The 18,797-nt window shown below is 49.4% G+C and overlaps 1 protein-coding gene across 22 annotated transcripts in view; it reads right to left on the bottom strand.

Annotated features, from left to right (window-relative positions):
* Nucleotides 1-6,644: 6,644 nt before the first annotated feature.
* Nucleotides 6,645-18,797, bottom strand: part of LOC132340942 (A-kinase anchor protein 8-like) — a 41,243-nt gene continuing 29,090 nt past the window's right edge. For 5 of the 22 annotated variants that reach the window (XM_059872165.1, XM_059872168.1, XM_059872169.1 and 2 more), the window contains 3 exons: nt 16,073-16,203; nt 12,472-12,567; nt 6,645-9,807 (listed from right to left, as the gene is read on the bottom strand). In XM_059872165.1, the coding sequence (XP_059728148.1) occupies nt 9,160-9,807; nt 12,472-12,567; nt 16,073-16,203 (875 nt within the window). In that variant the 3' untranslated portion in view covers nt 6,645-9,159. The remainder of the gene's footprint in view (nt 9,808-12,471; nt 12,568-16,072; nt 16,204-18,797) is intronic. The other 17 variants (XR_009490048.1, XR_009490046.1, XR_009490044.1 and 14 more) reach the window with 17 other exon arrangements.

Raw genomic sequence — 18,797 nt, forward strand, 5'->3', positions numbered from 1 at the left:
GGGGATGGAAGGGTTACAGGGGTGGGAGCCCGGCAGGAAAAGCCCCAGGATGATTCCAAAGCATTCTGGGGGGTGTAGAACTCATAACCCTCGTAACCTGCAGAGTAATTAGCCAATTAGTTAATTAATGAACTGATTAGAGGGTAATTAAAGGGGGAATGGAAGAGTTACAGGGCTGGGAGCTCGGCAGGAAAAGCCCCGGGATGATCCCAAGCCCTGGGAGAATTCCAAGGGGATTTGGGGGGTGTAGAAATGTAACCCTCATAACCTGCAGAGTAATTAGCCAATTAGTTAATTAATGAACTGATTAGAGGGTAATTAAAGGGGGAATGGAAGGGTTACAGGGGTGGGAGCCCAGCAGGAAAAGCCCCGGGATGATTCCAAAGGGATTTGGAGGGGGTGTAGAACTCGTAACCCTCTTAGCATGGAGATTAATTATTTAATAAACTAATTAATTAATTAGAAAGTCATTAGGAGGCAAATAGAAGAATTGGAGGGGTGGGATCCCAGCAGGAAAAGCTCTGGGAGGATTCCAAAGGAAAAAAATTCCAAAGGAAAGAAATTCCAAAGGAATCTGAGGGGTTTGGGGCTCTGGAGTCAGAGCCTTGGCAGCCTGGGGAGTAATTAGCTAATTGGTTAATTAGGGGATGAATTAGAGAGTTACAGGAGGGGGAGCTGGGCAGGAAAGGTCCTGGTAAAAGTGAGGAATAAAAAGGGAGGGGGAAAAGGAAGGAAAAAGTGGTGGGAAGGGAAAAGAAGGGAAAAAAGGAAGGAAAAGGGGGGAAAAAATGGGAAAAGAAAGGGAAAAAAAGGGAAAAAAATGGGAAAAAAAGGAGAGAAAGGAGGAAAATGGGGGGAAAATGGGAAAAAGGGGGGGAAGGAGGGAAAAAGGAAAAAAATGGGAAAAGGAAGCGGAAAAGTGAGGAAAAAAGTGGGAAAAATAAGGGGGAAAACGAGGGAAAAGGAGAAAAAAAGTTGGAAAAATGGGGGAAAAGAGAAAAAAGGCAGGAAAAGAGGCAGGATCAGGAATTTGGGAATTCCCAGATTGCCGAGAATCTGAGCCCTCACACCCACCTTGCCAGCTGCTCGTGCTGGTGCCGTAGGAACCTGGAAAAAAAGGGAAAAAATTGGAGTTTTTTAAATGGAAAATGGTGAAATTTGGGCTGAAATGTTTGGGGGTTGTGGGAAAAAGGGGATTTGGGGATAAACCAGGAAGGGGTTGGGATTTGGGGGGGTTGGATGGAATTCTGAAGGGTTTTTCCAGGGAAAAGAGGGGAAAAAAAAGGGTTTGGGGAGTTGGGGATGGAGAGGGTGAAAAGTGGGAAAAATGGGAAAAATAGAGGGGGAAATGGAAAGATGGGATAAAAGGGTGGGAAAATTGAAAAAATGGAGAAAAAGGAGAAAAAAGGGTGGGAAAATGGGGAAGAAGGGGGGGAAGGGAAAGAGGAGAAATGTGGAGAAAAGTGGGAGAAAATGGGGGGGAAAGGGAGAAAAATTGGGGGAAATGGGGAAAATGGGAGAAAAAAGGAATAAAATGGGAGAAAATGGGGGGGAATGGGAAAAAAAGGGGGGAAAAGGTGGGAAAATGGGGGGGAAAAGGGGGGGAAAAGGGGAAGAAAAGGGAGAAAAAAGGAATAAAATGGGAAAAAATGGGGGGAATGGGAAAAAAAAGGGGGAAAAAGGTGGGAAAATGGGGGGAAAAGGGTGGGAAAATTGGGGAAAAGGGGAAGAAAAGGGAGAAAAAAGGATTAAAATTGGAGGGAAATGGGGAGAAAAAGGAAAAGGGGAAGGAAAAGGAGGGAAAAAAAGGAAAAGTTGGGAAAAGTTGAGGAAAAGTTGGGAGAAGCTCACCCTGGGTGCCGGTGGCCCCGGTGCTCCAGGTGCCATAGCCTGGGGAAAAGGAGGAGCTGTCAGCAGGGAAGGGAAAATTCCCACTTTTCCTGAGCACGATCCCAAATTCCAGCCCCAAATTCCAACCCCGATCCCAAATTCCAGCCTCAATCCCAAATTCCAGCCCTGATCTCAAATCCCAGCCCCAAAATCCAAAGTGAGCTTGGGAAAGAAGCCAAGCCTGGGATAAATAATCCCCCCCAAAAAAAAAAAAAAAACCCAGGGTGGATTTGCCCTTTACTGATCCCTTTTGCCAGGCTGAGAAATCCAGGGGAAATTTCCAGGGGGATCCTGAAGGGATCCGGGGGGATCCTGAGGGAAATTCCAGGGGGGATCCAGGGGAATTTGCAGAGGGAATCTTGAGGGGATTTCCCGGGGAGATCCTGAGGGGATGCAGGGGGAATCCTGAGAGGGGATGCAGGGGGAATTCCAGGAGGATCCAGTGGGAATCCTGAGGGGAGAGCCAGGGAATTCCCAGGGGGAATCCTGAGGGGATTTAGGGGAGATCCTGAAGGGATCCAGGGGAAATTCCAAGGGGGAATCCTGAGGGGATCCACAGGGACTCTCCAGGGGAGATCCTCAGAGAATCCAGGGGGAAACCTGAGGGGATCCTGAGGGGATCCAGGGGAAATCCTGAGGGGACCTAGGGGAGAATCCAGGGGGGAATTTCTAGAGGAGATCCTGAGGAAAATCCAGGGGAGGTCCAAGGCGGGGACTCCAGGGGGATCCCCTCAGGAGGGGCCCCCAGGGAAGGGACACGAGACCCCCTCCGGGTACCACCACGGTTGGGACGGGACAGGACAAGGGAAACTGAGGCACAGGCGGCGGGGGCGGGGCCACGGCCGCCATTTTGTGTCGTCTTCAGAAATGGGCCCGGCGCCATTTCCGCCCCCCCCCGTCCCCCTCAGGGCACGACCCCCCCATAGCCCCTATCAGCCAATCAGCGCCGCCCTAGCGGTGAGTGACGTAGCGTTTAGCCAATCAGCGGCACCGGCGCCTTACGAAAGGGCGGGCGCTGCGCTTCCCGCTGCGGCTGACCCCCCCCCCCCCCGCACCCGCCGGTAACGGAGCCGGTGCTGAGGCAGCGACGTGAAGGAGCCTCCGCCTCCCCGGGGAGCGGCAGCACCGCGGGGCCGCCCCACCCGGCACTTACCGCCGTATCCCGGCTCCATCGCCGCCGCCTCCGCCCGGCGCCGCCGCCGCTTCACCGCCCGCCTCAGCCGCCTGCGCACGCGCACCGCCGCCCTCCTCCCGTTTGTCCCCGCCCACAGAACTTCTGATTGGCTAATCTCCGCAGAGGCACCGCCCACCCGCAGCTTCCATTGGTCAGGGTGGTTCCCGCCCTCGATTTGATTGGTGGAGGCGCTTCCTCCCTGAGGGCATGGCCTGTCAATCACGGTCTTCTGGCTCCTGATTGGACGGCGCCGCTGGGCGGCCCCTCGCCGGCCGTGAAGGGGAGGAGGGGCCGCCATGGAGTCCCCGGGGCCGGGAGCGGAGCGGCCCCGAAACGAACCCGGAATGGGCCCGAACGGGCTCTGAACCGGCCCCGGAGCGGCCCCTCCCAGGGACAATGTCCCCAGTGCCTCACAGTGAGTGTCCCCAGCCCCTCAGTGACAGCGTCCCCAAATCCCCTCAGGGACCCAAAATCCCCTCAGGGTCCCCAAATCCCCTCAAAGTGTTCCCAAATCCCCTCACAGTGCCCCCAAATTCCCTCAGTGTTTCCAAATCCCCTCAAAGTGTTCCCAAATCCCCTCACAGTGCCCCCAAATTCCCTCAGTGTTTCCAAATCCCCTCAAAGTGTCCCCAGATCCCCTCAGGGTCCTCAGATTCCCTCAAAACATCTCCAAATCCCCTTAAAACATCTCCAAATCCCTTCAAAATCTCCCCAGATCCCCTCACGGTGTTCCCAAATCCCCTCAGGAATCCCTCAGGGTCCCAGATCTCCTCACGGTGTTCCTAAATTCCCTCACGGTGTTCCCAAATCCCCTCAAAATATCCCCAAATCCCCTTAAAACATCTCCAAATCCCTTCAAAATCTCCCCAAATCCCCTCACGGTGTTCCCAAATCCCCTCAGGAATCCCTCAGGGTCCCAGATCCCCTCACGGTGTTCCTAAATTCCCTCACGGTGTCCCCAAACCCCCTCAAAATATCCCCAAATCCCCTTAAAACATCTCCAAATCCCTTCAAAATCTCCCCAAATCCCCTCACGGTGTTCCCAAATCCCCTCAGGAATCCCTGAGGGTCCCAGATCCCCTCACGGTGTTCCTAAATTCCCTCACGGTGTCCCCAAATCCCCTCAAAATATCCCCAAATCCCCTTAAAACATCTCCAAATCCCTTCAAAATCTCCCCAAATCCCCTCACGGTGTTCCCAAATCCCCTCAGGAATCCCTGAGGGTCCCAGATCCCCTCACGGTGTTCCTAAATTCCCTCACGGTGTCCCCAAATCCCTTCAAAATATCCCCAAATCCCCTCAGGGTCCCCAGGTCCCCTCAAAATGTTCCCAAATCCCCTCAAAATGTCCCCAAATCCCCTCAGGGTCCCCAAATCCCCTCACGGTGTCCCCAAATCCCTTTGTCCACCCCTTTTCCCATCATGTTTTCCACCCCAATTCCTCAATTTTTACTTTTTTTTTCCATCCCTTTTCCATTCCTGAGTGGAATTTTCCCCATTCCTGAAGGGAAATTTCCCTTTCCTGAGGAGAATTCTCTCCCATTCCTGGCAGGAATTTCCCCAACCCTGAAGGGATTTCCCCATTTCCAGCACAAATTTCCCTATTCCAGAAGGAATTTCCCCAATCCTGAAGGAATCTCCCCATTCCTGGTGGGAATCTTCCCAATCCTGAAGGAATTCTCCCTTTCCTGGTGTGCATTTTCCCCATTTCTGAAGGAAATTCCCCAATCCTGGCAGGAATTCTCCCAATCCAGAAGGAATTTTCCCCATTCCAGAAGGAATTTCCCCATTCCTGGCAGGAATTTCCCCAATTCTGGTGGGAATTTCCCATTCCTGAAGCTAATTCTCCCATTCCTGAAGGAATTCCCCCATTTCTGCCACAAATTTTCCCATTCCAGATGGAATTCTCTCATTTTTAGCATGAATTTCCCCAATCCTGAAGGAATTCTCCCATTCCAGAAGAATTTTTCCCATTCCTGGCAGGAATTCTCCCTTTCCTGATGGGAATTTTCCCTTTCCTGGTGGGAATTCTCCCATTCCTGGTGGGAATTTCCCCATTTCTGGCACAAACTTTCCCATTCCTGAAGGAATTCTCCCAATCCTGAAGGAATTCTCCCATTCCTGGTGGGAATTCTCCCAATCCTGAGGGAATTCTCCCATTCCTGGTGGGAATTCTCCCATTCCTGAAGGAATTCTCCTAATCCTGAGGGAATTCTCCCATTCCTGATGGGAATTCTCCCAATCCTGAAGGAATTCTCCCAATCCTGAAGGAATTCTCCCAAACCTGATGGGAATTCTCCCATTCCTGATGGGAATTCTCCCAATCCTGATGGGAATTCTCCCAATCCTGATGGGAATTTCCCCATTCCTGATGGGAATTCTCCCATTCCTGATGGGAATTCTCCCATTCCTGATGGGAATTTCCCAATTCTGATGGGAATTCTCCCAATCCTGAAGGAATTCTCCCAATCCTGAAGGAATTCTCCCTTTCCTGAAGGAATTCTCCCAATCCTGATGGGAATTCTCCCAATCCTGAAGGAATTTTCCCATTCCTGATGGGAATTTCTCAATTCTGAAGGAATTCTCCCAATCCTGGTGGGAATTTCCCCATTCCTGAAGGAATTTCCCCTTTCCTGGTGGGAATTCTCCCAATCCTGGTGGGAATTTCCCCATTCCTGAAGGAATTTCCCCTTTCCTGGTGGGAATTCTCCCATTCCTGATGGGAATTTCTCAATTCTGAAAGAATTCTCCCATTCCTGGTGGGAATTCTCCTAATCCTGAAGGAATTCTCCCAATCCTGATGGGAATTCTCCCAATCCTGAAGGAATTCTCCCAATCCTGATGGGAATTCTCCCATTCCTGATGGGAATTCTCCCAATCCTGATGGGAATTCTCCCAATCCTGGTGGGAATTTTCCCATCCCTGAAGGAATTTTCCCTTTCCTGGTGGGAATTCTCCCAATCCTGATGGGAATTTCTCAATTCTGAAGGAATTCTCCCATTCCTGGTGGGAATTCTCCCATTCCTGGTGGGAATTCTCCCAATCCTGAGGCAATTCTCCCAATCCTGAAGGAATTCTCCCATTCCTGGTGGGAATTCTCCCAATCCTGATGGGAATTCTCCCAATCCTGAAGGAATTCTCCCAATCCTGAAGGAATTCTCCCAATCCTGATGGGAATTCTCCCAATCCTGAAGGAATTCTCCCATTCCTGAAGGAATTCTCCCAATCCTGAGGCAATTCTCCCAATCCTGATGGGAATTCTCCCAATCCTGGTGGGAATTTCCCTTTCCTGAAGGAATTCTCCCAATCCTGAAGGAATTCTCCCAATCCTGATGGGAATTCTCCCATTCCTGGTGGGAATTCTCCCATTCCTGATGGGAATTTCCCCATCCCTGAAGATGTTTCCCCATTCCTGGCAGGAATTCCCCCATCCCAATTCCCCCAATTCCCCTCCCCATCCCCTCCCCCCTCCCCATTCCTGGATCCCAAATTCCCAATTTGGGGCAGGAAAATCCCAACTCCTCCCCGAACAATCGGGAATTTGGGGCTCGGGGGCTTTTCCAAAGATGAGAACTTGGGGATCAGCTGAGCTGGAGTCCTTTAAAATCCACAGAAACCTCGGGAAGTTTTTCTTCCCGTTCACAACGGACACAACGGCACCGAACGCTCCGAGGGGAGGGACAAACAGTGGGAAAATGGGGCAAAAACGGGCAAAAACGGGGCAAAAATTGGACAAAAATGGGCAAAAATGGACAAAAATGGGGCAAAAATGGACAGAAATGGGCAAAAATGGGCAAAAATGGGCAAAAATGGACAGAAATGGGAAGAAATGGGCAAAAATGGACAGAAATGGGCAAAACCGACGGGAGAGCAGCGGGGAAAGGTCGGGAACAGGGAGCCACAGCCACGGAAATCCTGGAAAATCCTGGGGAGAAATCCCAGCCTCGGCACACCTGGGGAAATCCCCAGTCCTGAGGGGAAAAGGGGGGAAAATTCCCACAAATCCCAGCTGGGAATTCCCAAAAATTCACAGTGGGAATTCCCAAAGTTACCTGGAAATTCCCAAAAATTCACAGTGGAAATTCCCCACAAATCCCAACTGGAAATTCCCCACAAATCCCAACTGGAAATTCCCATAAATCCCAACTGGAAATTCCCAAATTCACCTGGAAATTCCCCACAAATCCAACTGGGAATTCCCACAAATCCCAACTGGGAATTTCCCACAAATCCCAGCTGGGAATTCCCAAATTCACCTGGAAATTCCCAAAAATCCCAACTGGAAATTCCCACAAATCCCACCTGGAAATTCCCACAAATCCCAGCTGGAAATCCCCAAAAATCCCAACTGGAAATTCCCAAATTCACCTGGAAATTCCCCACAAATCCCAGCTGGGAATTCCCAAAAATCCCAACTGGGAATTCCCTCAAATCCCAGCTGGGAATTTCCCAAAAATCCCACCTGGGAATTTCCCACAAATCCCAGCTGGGAATTCCCAAATTCACCTGGAAATTCCCAAATTCACCTGGAAATTCCCACAAATCCCACCTGGAATTTCCCAAAAATCCCAACTGGAAATTCCCACAAATCCCAACTGGAAATTCCCATAAATCCCAACTGGAAATTCCCATAAATCCCAGCTGGAAATTCCCAAAAATCCCAGCTGGAAATTCCCAAATTCACCTGGAAATTCCCAAAAATCCCAACTGGAAATTCCCAAAAATCCCAACTGGAAATTCCCAAAAATCCCAACTGGAAATTCCCACAAATCCCAGCTGGAAATTCCCAAAAATCCCAACTGGAAATTCCCAAATTCACCTGGAAATTCCCAAAAATCCCAACTGGAAATTCCCAAAAATCCCAACTGGGAATTCCCACAAATCCAGCTGGGAATCCAAGAACATCATCACAGCCAAACTCTGGGAGAGCTGGGAGAAAAAATTCCCCAAAAACTGGAAAGAATTCCTTCTTTTTTTTTTTTTTTTCTGGGAATTCCCTCCCAAAATTCAAGAAATTTCCACTTTTCCCTGGGAATTCCCAAAAAAAACCCCAAGGAAATTTCCTCCTCTTGCTGGGAATTTCCAGGGGAAGAAAAATCCAACTGCATTCCCTCCTTTTCTCCAGGATTCCCAAAAACTCCAAGGAAATTCCCAAAAACTCCAAGGAAATTCCCTTTTTTCCCAAGAATTCCCAAAAAATCCAAAGGGATTCTCTTTTTTCCTTGGGAATTCCCAAAAAAATCCATGGAAATTCTTTTTTTTCACCAGAATTCCCCAAAACCCCAAGAAAATTCCCATTTTACCCTGAGAATTCCCAAAAAATCCCCAAAAATTCCCTTTTTTTCCCAGGAATTCCCAAAAAATCCCCCAAAATTCCCTTTTTTTCCCAGGAATTCCCAAAAAATCCCCAAAAATTCCCATTTTTCCCCAGGAATTCCCCCCAAAACCTCCACAAAATTCCCATTTTTTTCAGGAATTCCCAAAAAATCCCCAAAAATTCCCATTTTTCCCCAGGAATTCCCAAAAAATCCCCAAAAATTCCCATTTTCCCCAGGAATTCCCAAAAAAATCCCCAAAAATTCCCATTTTTTCCCAGGAATTCCCAAAAAATCCCCCAAAAATTCCCTTTTTTCCCCAGGAATTCCCAAAAAATCCCCCAAAATTCCCTTTTTTCCCCAGGAATTCCCAAAAAATCCCCAAAAATTCCCTTTTTTTCCCAGGAATCCCCAAAAAATCCCCAAAAATTCCCTTTTTTCCCCAGGAATTCCCAAAAAATCCCCAAAAATTCCCTTTTTTCCCCCAGGAATTCCCAAAAAATCCCCAAAAATTCCCTTTTTTCCCCAGGATTTCCCAAAAAATCCCCAAAAATTCCCTTTTTTCCCCAGGAATTCCCAAAATATCTCCAAAAATTCCCTTTTTTTCCCAGGAATTCCCAAAAAATCCCCCAAAATTCCCATTTTTCCCCAGGAATTCCCCCCAAAACTTCCACAAAATTCCCATTTTTTTCAGGAATTCCCAAAAAACCTCCCAGGAAATTCCAGGATTTGGGGCCGGGCCCAGCCAGGGACACTTCCAGGTCCTTTTCCCTCCAGGAATTCACTCCTGGAACATTCCAGAACTTTCCTCTCCCTCCTGCTGCTCCGGGAGCTCCTCAGAATTCGGGGAATTATTTGGGGAATTTTTTGGGGAATTTTTGGGGGAATTTTTTGGGGAATTTTCCCCCTCTGGATTTGCCCCTGGTCCCTTTTGTTGCTTTTTGGCTGCCGCAATTCCCTCAGGATTTTCCAGATTTTCCCCCAAATTTTCCGGATTTTCCTCAGAATCCTCCCCATTTGGGGGAATTCCCGTGGGATTTTCCGGATTTTCTGTGGAATTCTTCACGTTCTCCTCAGGATTTGGGGGATTTTTTGTGGAATTTTCCGGATTTTCCGTGGAATTTTCCGGATTTTCCGTGGAATTTTTCACATTTTCCTCAGGATTTGGGGGATTTTCCGTGGAATTTTCCGGATTTTTCGTGGGATTCTCCGGATTTCCCATGGAATTTTCTGGATTTTCCGTGGAATTTTCTGGATTTTCCGTGGGATTTTCCAGATTTTCTTGGGGGTTTTCCGGATTTTCTTCCAAATTTTCCAGATTTTCTTCAGGATTTGGGTTTTTTTCTGTGGAATTTTCCGGATTTTCCTCCCCTGCTCCTTCCTCGTGCTCCTCCTTTTCCTCGGCGTCGTCCGTGAAGGGATTTTCCCCCTGGAAAAAAATTCCCCAAAAAAAAAAATTCCCATTTGGAGCCTCCCTGGGGATCCTGCGAGGAATTCTCGGCCCAAAAACCCAAAAAAAAAGGAATATTCCCAAAATCCACCCCAAACTGCAAGATATTCCCAAAAAAACCCACAAAATATTCCCAAAAAATCAAAATATTCCCAAAAAACCTCAAAATATTCCCAAAAAACCCCAAAATATTCCCAAAAAACCTCAAAAAATTCCAAAAAACCCCAAAATATTCCCAAAAAACCTCAAAATATTCCCAAAAAACTCCAACATAGTCCCAAAAACCCCAAAATATTCCCAAAAAATCAGAATATTCCCAACAAACCCCAAAATATTCCCAAAAACCCCAAAATATTCCCAAAAAACCCCAAAATATTCCCAAAAAAACCTCAAAATATTCTCAAAAAACCCCAAAATATTCCCAAAGAACCGAAAAATATTCCCAAAACCCCCCAAAATATTCCCAAAAAATTCCCAAAATATTCCCAAAAAACCCAAATATTCCCAAAGAACCCCAAAATATTCCCAAAACCCCAAAATATTCCCAAAAAACCACAAAATATTCCCAGAAAACCCCAAAATATTCCCAAAAAATTGCCAAAAAACCAAAATATTCCCAAAAACTTCAAAATATTCTCAAGAAACCCCAAAATATTCCCAAAAAATCAAAATATTCCCAAAAAACCCAAAAATAGTCCCAAAAAATCAAAATATTCTCAAAAAACCCCAAAGTATTCCCAAAAAAACCCCAAAATATTCCCAAAAAACCCCAAAATATTCCAAAAAAATCAAAATATTCCCAAAACCCCAAAATATTCACAAAAAACCCCAAAATATTCCCAAAAAACCAAAATATTCCCAAAAAACCCCAAAATATTCACAAAAAACCCCAAAATGTTCCCAAAAAACCCAAATATTCCCAAAGAACCCCAAAATATTCCCAAAAACCCAAATATTCCCAAAGAACCCCAAAATATTCCCAAAAACCCAAAATATTCTCAAACAACCCCAAAATATTCCCAAAGAACCCAAAATATTCCCAAAAAACCTCAAAATATTCCCAAAACCCCCCAAAATATTCCCAAAAAATTCCCAAAATATTCCTAAAAACCCCAAAATATTCCCAAAAATCCCCAAAATATTCCTAAAAACCCCAAAATATTCCCAAAAAACCTCAAAATATTCCCAAAAAACCCCAAAATAGTCCCAAAAAATCAAAATATTCCTAAAAAACCAAAATATTCCCAAAGAACCCCAAAATATTCCCAAAAAATTCCCAAAAAACCAAAATATTCCCACAAACTTCAAAATATTCTCAAGAAACCCCAAAATATTCCCAAAAAATCAAAATATTCCCAAAAAACCCCAAAATATTCCCAAAAAACCCCAAAATATTCCCAAAAAACCAAAAAATTCCCAAAAAACCCCAAAATATTCCCAAAAAAACCCAAAATATTCTCAAAAAACCAAAATATTCCCAAAAATCCCCAAAATATTCCCAAAAAACCAAAATATTCTCAAAAAACCTCAAAATATTCCCAAAAAACCCAAAATATTCCCAAAAAACCAAAATATTCCCAGAAAACCCCAAAATATTCCCAAAAAACCAAAAAATTCCCAAAAAAATCCCAAAATATTCCCAAAAAACCCCAAAATATTCCCAAAAAACCTAAAATATTCCCAAAAAAACCCAAAATATTCTCAAAAACCCCAAAATATTCCCAAAAACCCCCAAAAATCCCCTCAAAAATCCCCAAAAATCCCCAAAAAACCCCCAAAAAATCCCAAAAATTCCCAAAAAAAACCCAAAAATTCCCAAAAATCCCCTCCAAACCCCCCAAAAATTCCCAAAAAACCCTCAAAAATCCAGAATGTTCCCCAAAAATGACAAAAAGTCCCCCAAAACCCCTGAAAATTCCCAAAAATCAAAAAAAAAAAATCCCAAAAAACTCTAAAAATCCCGCAAAAAAAAACCCCCAAGAAATCAAAAAAAAAATCCTGAAAAAAATCCCAAAAAAATTTTTAAAAATCCCAAAAAAACCCCAAAAAATCCTCAAAAAAACCCCCCAAAAAATCCAAAAAAAATCCCAAAAAACCCTAAAAAAATCCCAAAAAATTCCCAAAAAAACCCCCAAAAATCCCAAAAAATTCCCAAAAAAAAAAAAACCAAAAAAATCCCAAAAAATCCCAAAAAATCCCAAAAAATTCCCAAAAAAAAACCCAAAAAATCCCAAAAAATCCCCAAAAAATCCCAAAAAATTCCCAAAAAAATTCCCAAAAAATCCCCAAAAAATCCCAAAAAATTCCCAAAAAAACCCCAAAAAACCCTAAAAATTCCCAAAAAAAACCCCCAAAAAATCCTCAAAAAAAAACCCCAAAAAATCCAAAAAAAATCCCAAAAAACCTCCAAAAAATCCCCAAAAAATTCTCAAAAAAACCCCCAAAAAAATCCCAAAAAATCCCAAAAAATCCTCAAAAAAACCCCAAAAAAATCCAAAAAAAATCCCAAAAAATCCCAAAAAAATCCCCCAAAAAAATCCCCAAAAAACCCCAAAAATTCCCAAAAAAAACCCCAAAAATCCCAAAAACTCCAAAAACCCCCGAAATTCCCCAAACTCCTCCCGGAATTCCGGGAATTCCCACCTTGAGGAACTTTTCCAGCTTCTTGCTGATGAGTTTGTTGTTGAGGATGCTCCGGGCCACCACCAGCGAGGCTCTCTTGGACTGCTCCAGCATGGCCTGCGGCAATTCCCAGAATTCCAGGGGTTTTCAGGGAATTCCGGGAATTCCAGGGAATTCTGGGAATTCCAGGGGGGTTCCCGGGGGGAAATTCCAAAAAAATTCCCAGAGAAAAAGGAGCTGGGGGTGGAAAATCGGGGGATTCCAGGGGTTTTTCTTGGGAATTCTGGGAATTCCAGGGGGTTTTCCAAGGATTTCCAGGGAATTCCAGGGGTTTTCCAGGGAATTCTGGGAATTCCAGGGGATTCCAGGGAAGAAATTCCCAAAAAATTCCCGGGGAAAAAGGGGCTGGGGGTGGAAAATCGGGGGATTCTGGGGGGTTTTTTTGGGAATTCTGGGAATTCCAGGGGGTTTTCCAGAGAATTCCAGAGAATTCCGGGCGTTTCCAGGGAATTCTGGGAATTCCAGGGGGATTCCCGGGGGATTGGGGCACCAAGCCAGGGAAATTCCCAACAAATTCCCAGGGAAAAAGGGGCTGGGGGTGGAAAATCGGGGGATTCTGGGGGGTTTTTTGGGAATTCTGGGAATTCCAGGGGGTTTTCCAAGGATTTCCAGGGAATTCCGGGAATTCCAGGGAATTCCAGGGGTTTTCCGAGGGGATTGGGGCACCAATCCAGGGAAATTCCCAAAAAATTCCCGGGAAAAAGGGGCTGGGGGTGGAAAATCGGGGGATTCCAGGGGATTTTCTTGGGAATTCCAAGGGATTTTCCAGGGAATTCCAGAGGATTCCAGAGGATTCCAAGGGTTTTCCAGGGAATTCCAGGAATTCCAGGAATTCCAGGGGGTTCCAGGGGGTTTCCCAGGGGATTGGGGCACCAATCCAGGGAAATTCCCAAAAAATTCCCGGGGAAAAAGAAGCTGGGGGTGGGAAATCGGGGGATTCCAGGGGATTTTCTTGGGAATTCCAGGAATTCCAAGGGGTTTTCCAGAGAATTCCAGGGAATTCTGGGAATTCCAGACAATTCCAGGGGGGTTCCAGGGGGATTGGGGCACCAAGCCAGGGAAATTCCCAAAAAATTCCCAGGGAAAAAGGGGCTGGGGGTGGAAAATCGGCGGATTCCAGGGGATTTTCTTGGGAATTCTGGGAATTCCAGGGGGTTTTCCAAGGATTTCCAGGGAATTCTGGGAATTCCAGGGGGATTCCCGGGGGATTGGGGCACCAAGCCAGGGAAATTCCCAAAAAATTCCCGTAAAAAGGAGTTGGGGGTGGAAAATCAGGGGATTCCGGGGGGTTTTCCATAGAATTCCAGAGAATTCCAGGGGTTTTCCAGAGGATTCCAGGGGTTTTCCAGGGAATTCTGGGAATTCCAGGGGGTTCCAGGGGGATTCCCGGGGGATTGGGGCACCAAGCCAGGGAAATTCCCAAAAAATTCCCGGGGAAAAGGGGCTGGGGGTGGAAAATCGGGGGATTCCAGGGGGTTTTCCTGGGAATTCTGGGAATTCCAGGGGGTTTTCCAGAGGATTCCAGAGGATTCCAGGGGTTTTCCAGGGAATTCTGGGAATTCCAGGGGGTTCCAGGGGGGAATTCCCAAAAAATTCCTGGGGAAAAGGAGCTGGGGGTGGAAAATCGGGGGATTCCGGGGGGTTTTTTTGGGAATTCTGGGAATTCCAGGGGGTTTTCCAGAGGATTCCAGGGGTTTTCCAGGGAATTCCGGGAATTCCAGGGAATTCCAGGGGGTTTTCCAAGGATTTCCAGGGAATTCCAGAGGATTCCAAGGGTTTTCCAGGGAATTCCAGGAATTCCAGGGGATTCCTGGGGGTTTCCGAGGGGATTGGGGCACCAAGCCAGGGAAATTCCCAAAAAATTCCCAGGAAAAAGGAGCTCGGGGTGGAAAATCGGGGGATTCCAGGGGATTTTCTTGGGAATTCTGGGAATTCCAGGGGGTTTTCCAGAGGATTCCAGGGAATTCCAGGGGTTTTCCAGGGAATTCCAGGGGGTTCCAGGGGGTTCCTGGGGGTTTCCCGGGGGATTGGGGCACCAAGCCAGGGAAATTCCCAAAAAATTCCCAGGAAAAAGGAGCTGGAGGTGGAAAATCGGGGGATTCTGGGGGACTTTCTTGGGAATTCCAGGAATTCCAGGGGGTTTTCCAAGGATTTCCAGGGAATGCCAGGGGTTTTCCAGGGAATTCCGGGAATTCCAGGGGGATTCCCGGGGGATTGGGGCACCAAGCCAGGGAAATTCCCAAAAAATTCCCGGGAGAAAGGAGCTGGGGGTGGAAAATCGGGGGATTCAAGGGGATTTTCCTGGGAATTCCAGAGGATTCCAGAGGATTCCAAGGGTTTTCCAGGGGTTTTCCAGGGAATTCTGGGAATTCCAGGGGGTTCCAGGGAGTTCCCAGGGGGATTGGGGCACCAATCCAAGGAAATTCCCAAAAACTTCCCGGGGAAAAAGGAGCTGGGGGCAGGAATCCAGGGAAATCTGTGGGAAATCCCAGGATTGGGGTGGATCCCTGTGCGAATTCCCAGGATTTGGACGGATCCCAGCAGGATTCCCAGGGTTTGGACGGATCCCCTCAGGAATTCCCAGGTTTCAGGGCGGATCCCAGTGGAACTCCCGGGTTCAGGGTGGATCCCAACAGTAATTCCCAGGGTTTGGACAGATCCCCTCAGGAAACCCAGGATCGGGGTGGATCCCAGTGGAATTCCCAGGGCTCAGGGCATATCCCAGTGGAACTCCCAAGGTGTGAGTGGATCCCAGTGAGAATTCCCAGGTTTCATGGTGGATCCCAGTGGAATTCCCAGGTTTGAGTGGATCCCAGTGGAACTCGCGGGCTCAGGCAGATCTCAGTGAGAATTCCCAGGCTCAGGGTGGATCCCTGTGGAACTCCCGGGTTCAGGGTGGATCCCAACAGTAATTCCCAGGGTTTGGACAGATCCCCTCAGGAAACCCAGGATCGGGGTGGATCCCAGTGAGAATTCCCAGGCCCAGGGCGGATCCCAGTGGAATTCCCAGGTTCAGGGCGGATTCCAGTGGAACTCCCGGGTTCAGGGTGGATCCCAACAGTAATTCCCAGGGTGTTGGATGGATCCCGTCAGGAATCCCAGGGTCGGGGTGGATCCCAGTGGAACTCCCAAGGTGTGAGTGGATCCCAGTGGAATTCCCAGGTGTGAGTGGATCCCAGTGGAATTCCCAGGCTCAGGGCGGATCCCAGTGGAACTCCCAAGGTGTGAGTGGATCCCTGTGGAATTCCCAGGATTGGGGTGGATCCCAGTGAAATTCCCAAGGTGTGAGCGGATCCCAGTGGAATTCCCAAGGTGTGAGCGGATCCCAGTGGAACTCCCAGGCTCAGGGCGGATCCCAGTGGAACTCCCAAGGTGTGAGTGGATCCCAGTGGAATTCCCAGGTTTCAGGGTGGATCTCAGGGGAACTCCCAAGGTTTGGGAAGATCCCAGTGGAATTCCCAGGGTTTGGATGGATCCCAGTGGGAATTCCCGGGCTCGGGGCGGATCCCAGTGGATCTCCTGGCGGGCTCGGGGCGGACCCCGGGGGCCGGAGGGGGCTCACCCGGCGGTTGTGGTTGTGATCCAGGGATCTCAGGTGTTTCTGGATGGAGCCAAAGTGCATCGGGATCAGGAGGTCGCAGGCGGAGCAGTGAGCGGCCTCCACCTTCCGCAGGAAGTGCTCCAGGCCCACCTCTGCAACAACAGGGATCGGGATCGGGGATCGGGGATCGGGGATTGGGATCCCCTGGGCTCCAGGCCCACCTCTGCAACAACAGGGAGCGGGGATCTGGGATCGGGGATCTGGGACTGGGATCCCCCGGGCTCCAGGCCCACCTCTGCAACAACAGGGAGCGGGATCTGGGATCGGGGATCTGGGATCAGGATCTGGGATCCCCTGGGCTCCAGGCCCACCTCTGCAACAACAGGGAGCTGGGATCGGGATCAGGGATCGGGGATCTGGGACTGGGATCCCCCGGGCTCCAGGCCCACCTCTGCAACAACAGGGATCTGGGATCGGGGATCTGGGATCCCCCGGGCTCCAGGCCCACCTCTGCAACAACAGGGATCGGGGATCTGGGATCGGGGATCCCCCGGGCTCCAGGCCCACCTCTGCAACAACAGGGAGCTGGGATCGGGGATCGGGGATCTGGGATCCCCCAGTGCTCCAGGCCCACCTCTGCAACAGCAGGGAGTGGGGATCGGGGATCGGGGATCGGGGATCTGGGACTGGGATCCCCTGGGCTCCAGGCCCACCTCTGCAACAACAGGGAGCTGGGACTGGGATCTGGGATCTGGGACTGGGATTGGGATCCCCCGGGCTCCAGGCCCACCTCTGCAACAACAGGGATCGGGATCTGGGATCGGGGATCGGGGATCTGGGACTGGGATTGGGATCTGGGACTGGGATCCCCCGGGCTCCAGGCCCACCTCTGGAACAACAGGGGATGGGATCTGGGATTGGGATCTGGGATTGGGAATGGGGCTGGAGAATCCTTCTGGGATCCCCAGTGCTCCAGGCCCACGTCTGCACTGGGATTGGGAATGGGATCTGGGATTGGGATCAGGGAATGGGATCCCCCATGCTCCAGGCCCACCTCTGGAAAGCAGGGATCAGGGAATGGGATCAGGGAATGGGATCAGGGATCAGGGAATGGGATCACGGATCAGGAATGGGATCAGGGATCAGGGAATGGGATCAGGGATCAGGAATGGGATCAGGGATGGGATCAGGGATCAGGGATCAGGGATCAGGGAATGGCATCAGGGATCAGGGAATGGGATCAGGGATCAGGGATCAGGGAATGGGATCGGGGATCAGGGAATGGGATCGGGGATCAGGGAATGGGATCGGGGATCAGGGAATGGGATCGGGGATCAGGAATGGCATCAGGGATCAGGGAATGGCATCAGGGATCAGGGAATGAGATCGGGGATCAGGGAATGGGATCAGGGATCAGGGAATGGGATCAGGGATCAGGACGGGGACCAGGAATGGGACTGGGATCAGGGATCTGGGATTGGAATCCCCCGTGCTCCAGGCTCCCCTCTGGATCAGGATCGGGATCGGGATCGGGAATGGCCGATCCCTCCGGAACATTCCAGACCCATTCCTGGGGTTCCCAACCCTCCCCTTCCCTGGGGATCCCTCTCTGCCTCTTCCCAGGGGGGGAATTCCCAGATCCCATCATTCCCAGGGGGAATTCCCAGATCCCATTATTCCCAGGGGGAATTCCCAGCCCCATTCCCAGGGGTGATTCCCAATCCCATTATTCCTAGGGGTGATTCCCAGCCCAATTCCCAGGGAATTCCCAGCCCCATCATTCCCGGGGGTGATTCCCAATCCCATCATTCCCGGGGGTGATTCCCCCAATCCCATCATTCCCAGGGGGATTCCCAGATCCCATCATTCCCAGGGGGGAATTCCCAATCCCATTATTCCCAGGGGGAATTCCCAGATCCCATTATTCCCAGGGGGATTCCCAGATCCCACCATTCCCTGGGTGATTCCCCCAATCCCATCATTCCCAGGGGGATTCCCAGATCCCATCATTCCCAGGGGGATTCCCCCAATCCCATCATTCCCAGGGAATTCCCAGCCCCATTCCAGGGGGTATTTCCCCAATCCCATTATTCCCAGGGGGATTCCCAGCCCCATCATTCCCGGGGTGATTCCCAGCCCCATCATTCCCAGGGATGATTCCCCCAACCCCATCATTCCCAGGGGGATTCCCAATCCCATCATTCCCAGGGTGATACCCCCAGCCCCATCATTCCCGGGGAATTCCCACCCCACCATTCCCAGGGGGATTCCCAGCCCCACCATTCCCAGGGGGATTCCCCCAGCCCCATTCCAGGGGGGATTCCCCCAATCCCACCATTCCTGGGGTGATTCCCAGCCCCACCATTCCCGGGGAATTCCCAGCCCCATCATTCCCGGGTTGATTCCCCCAATCCCACCATTCCCTGGGAATTCCCAGCCCCACCATTCCCAGGGAATTCCCAGCCCCACCATTCCCAGGGGGATTCCCAGCCCCATCATTCCCAGGGTGATTCCCAGCCCCATCATTCCCAGGGGTGATTCCCAATCCCATCATTCCCAGGGGGAATTCCCAGCCCCATTCCCATGGGGATTCCCAATCCCATTATTCCCAAGGGGGAATTCCCCCAGCCTCACCATTCCCAGGGGGAATTCCCACAATCCCATCATTCCCAGGGGGATTCCCAGCCCCATTCCCAGGGGGATTCCCAGCCCCATCATTCCCGGGGTGATTCCCAGCCCCACCATT

The sequence above is a fragment of the Haemorhous mexicanus genome, chromosome 34, assembly GCF_027477595.1.
Source record: "Haemorhous mexicanus isolate bHaeMex1 chromosome 34, bHaeMex1.pri, whole genome shotgun sequence".
NCBI classification, from domain to species: domain Eukaryota; kingdom Metazoa; phylum Chordata; class Aves; order Passeriformes; family Fringillidae; genus Haemorhous; species Haemorhous mexicanus.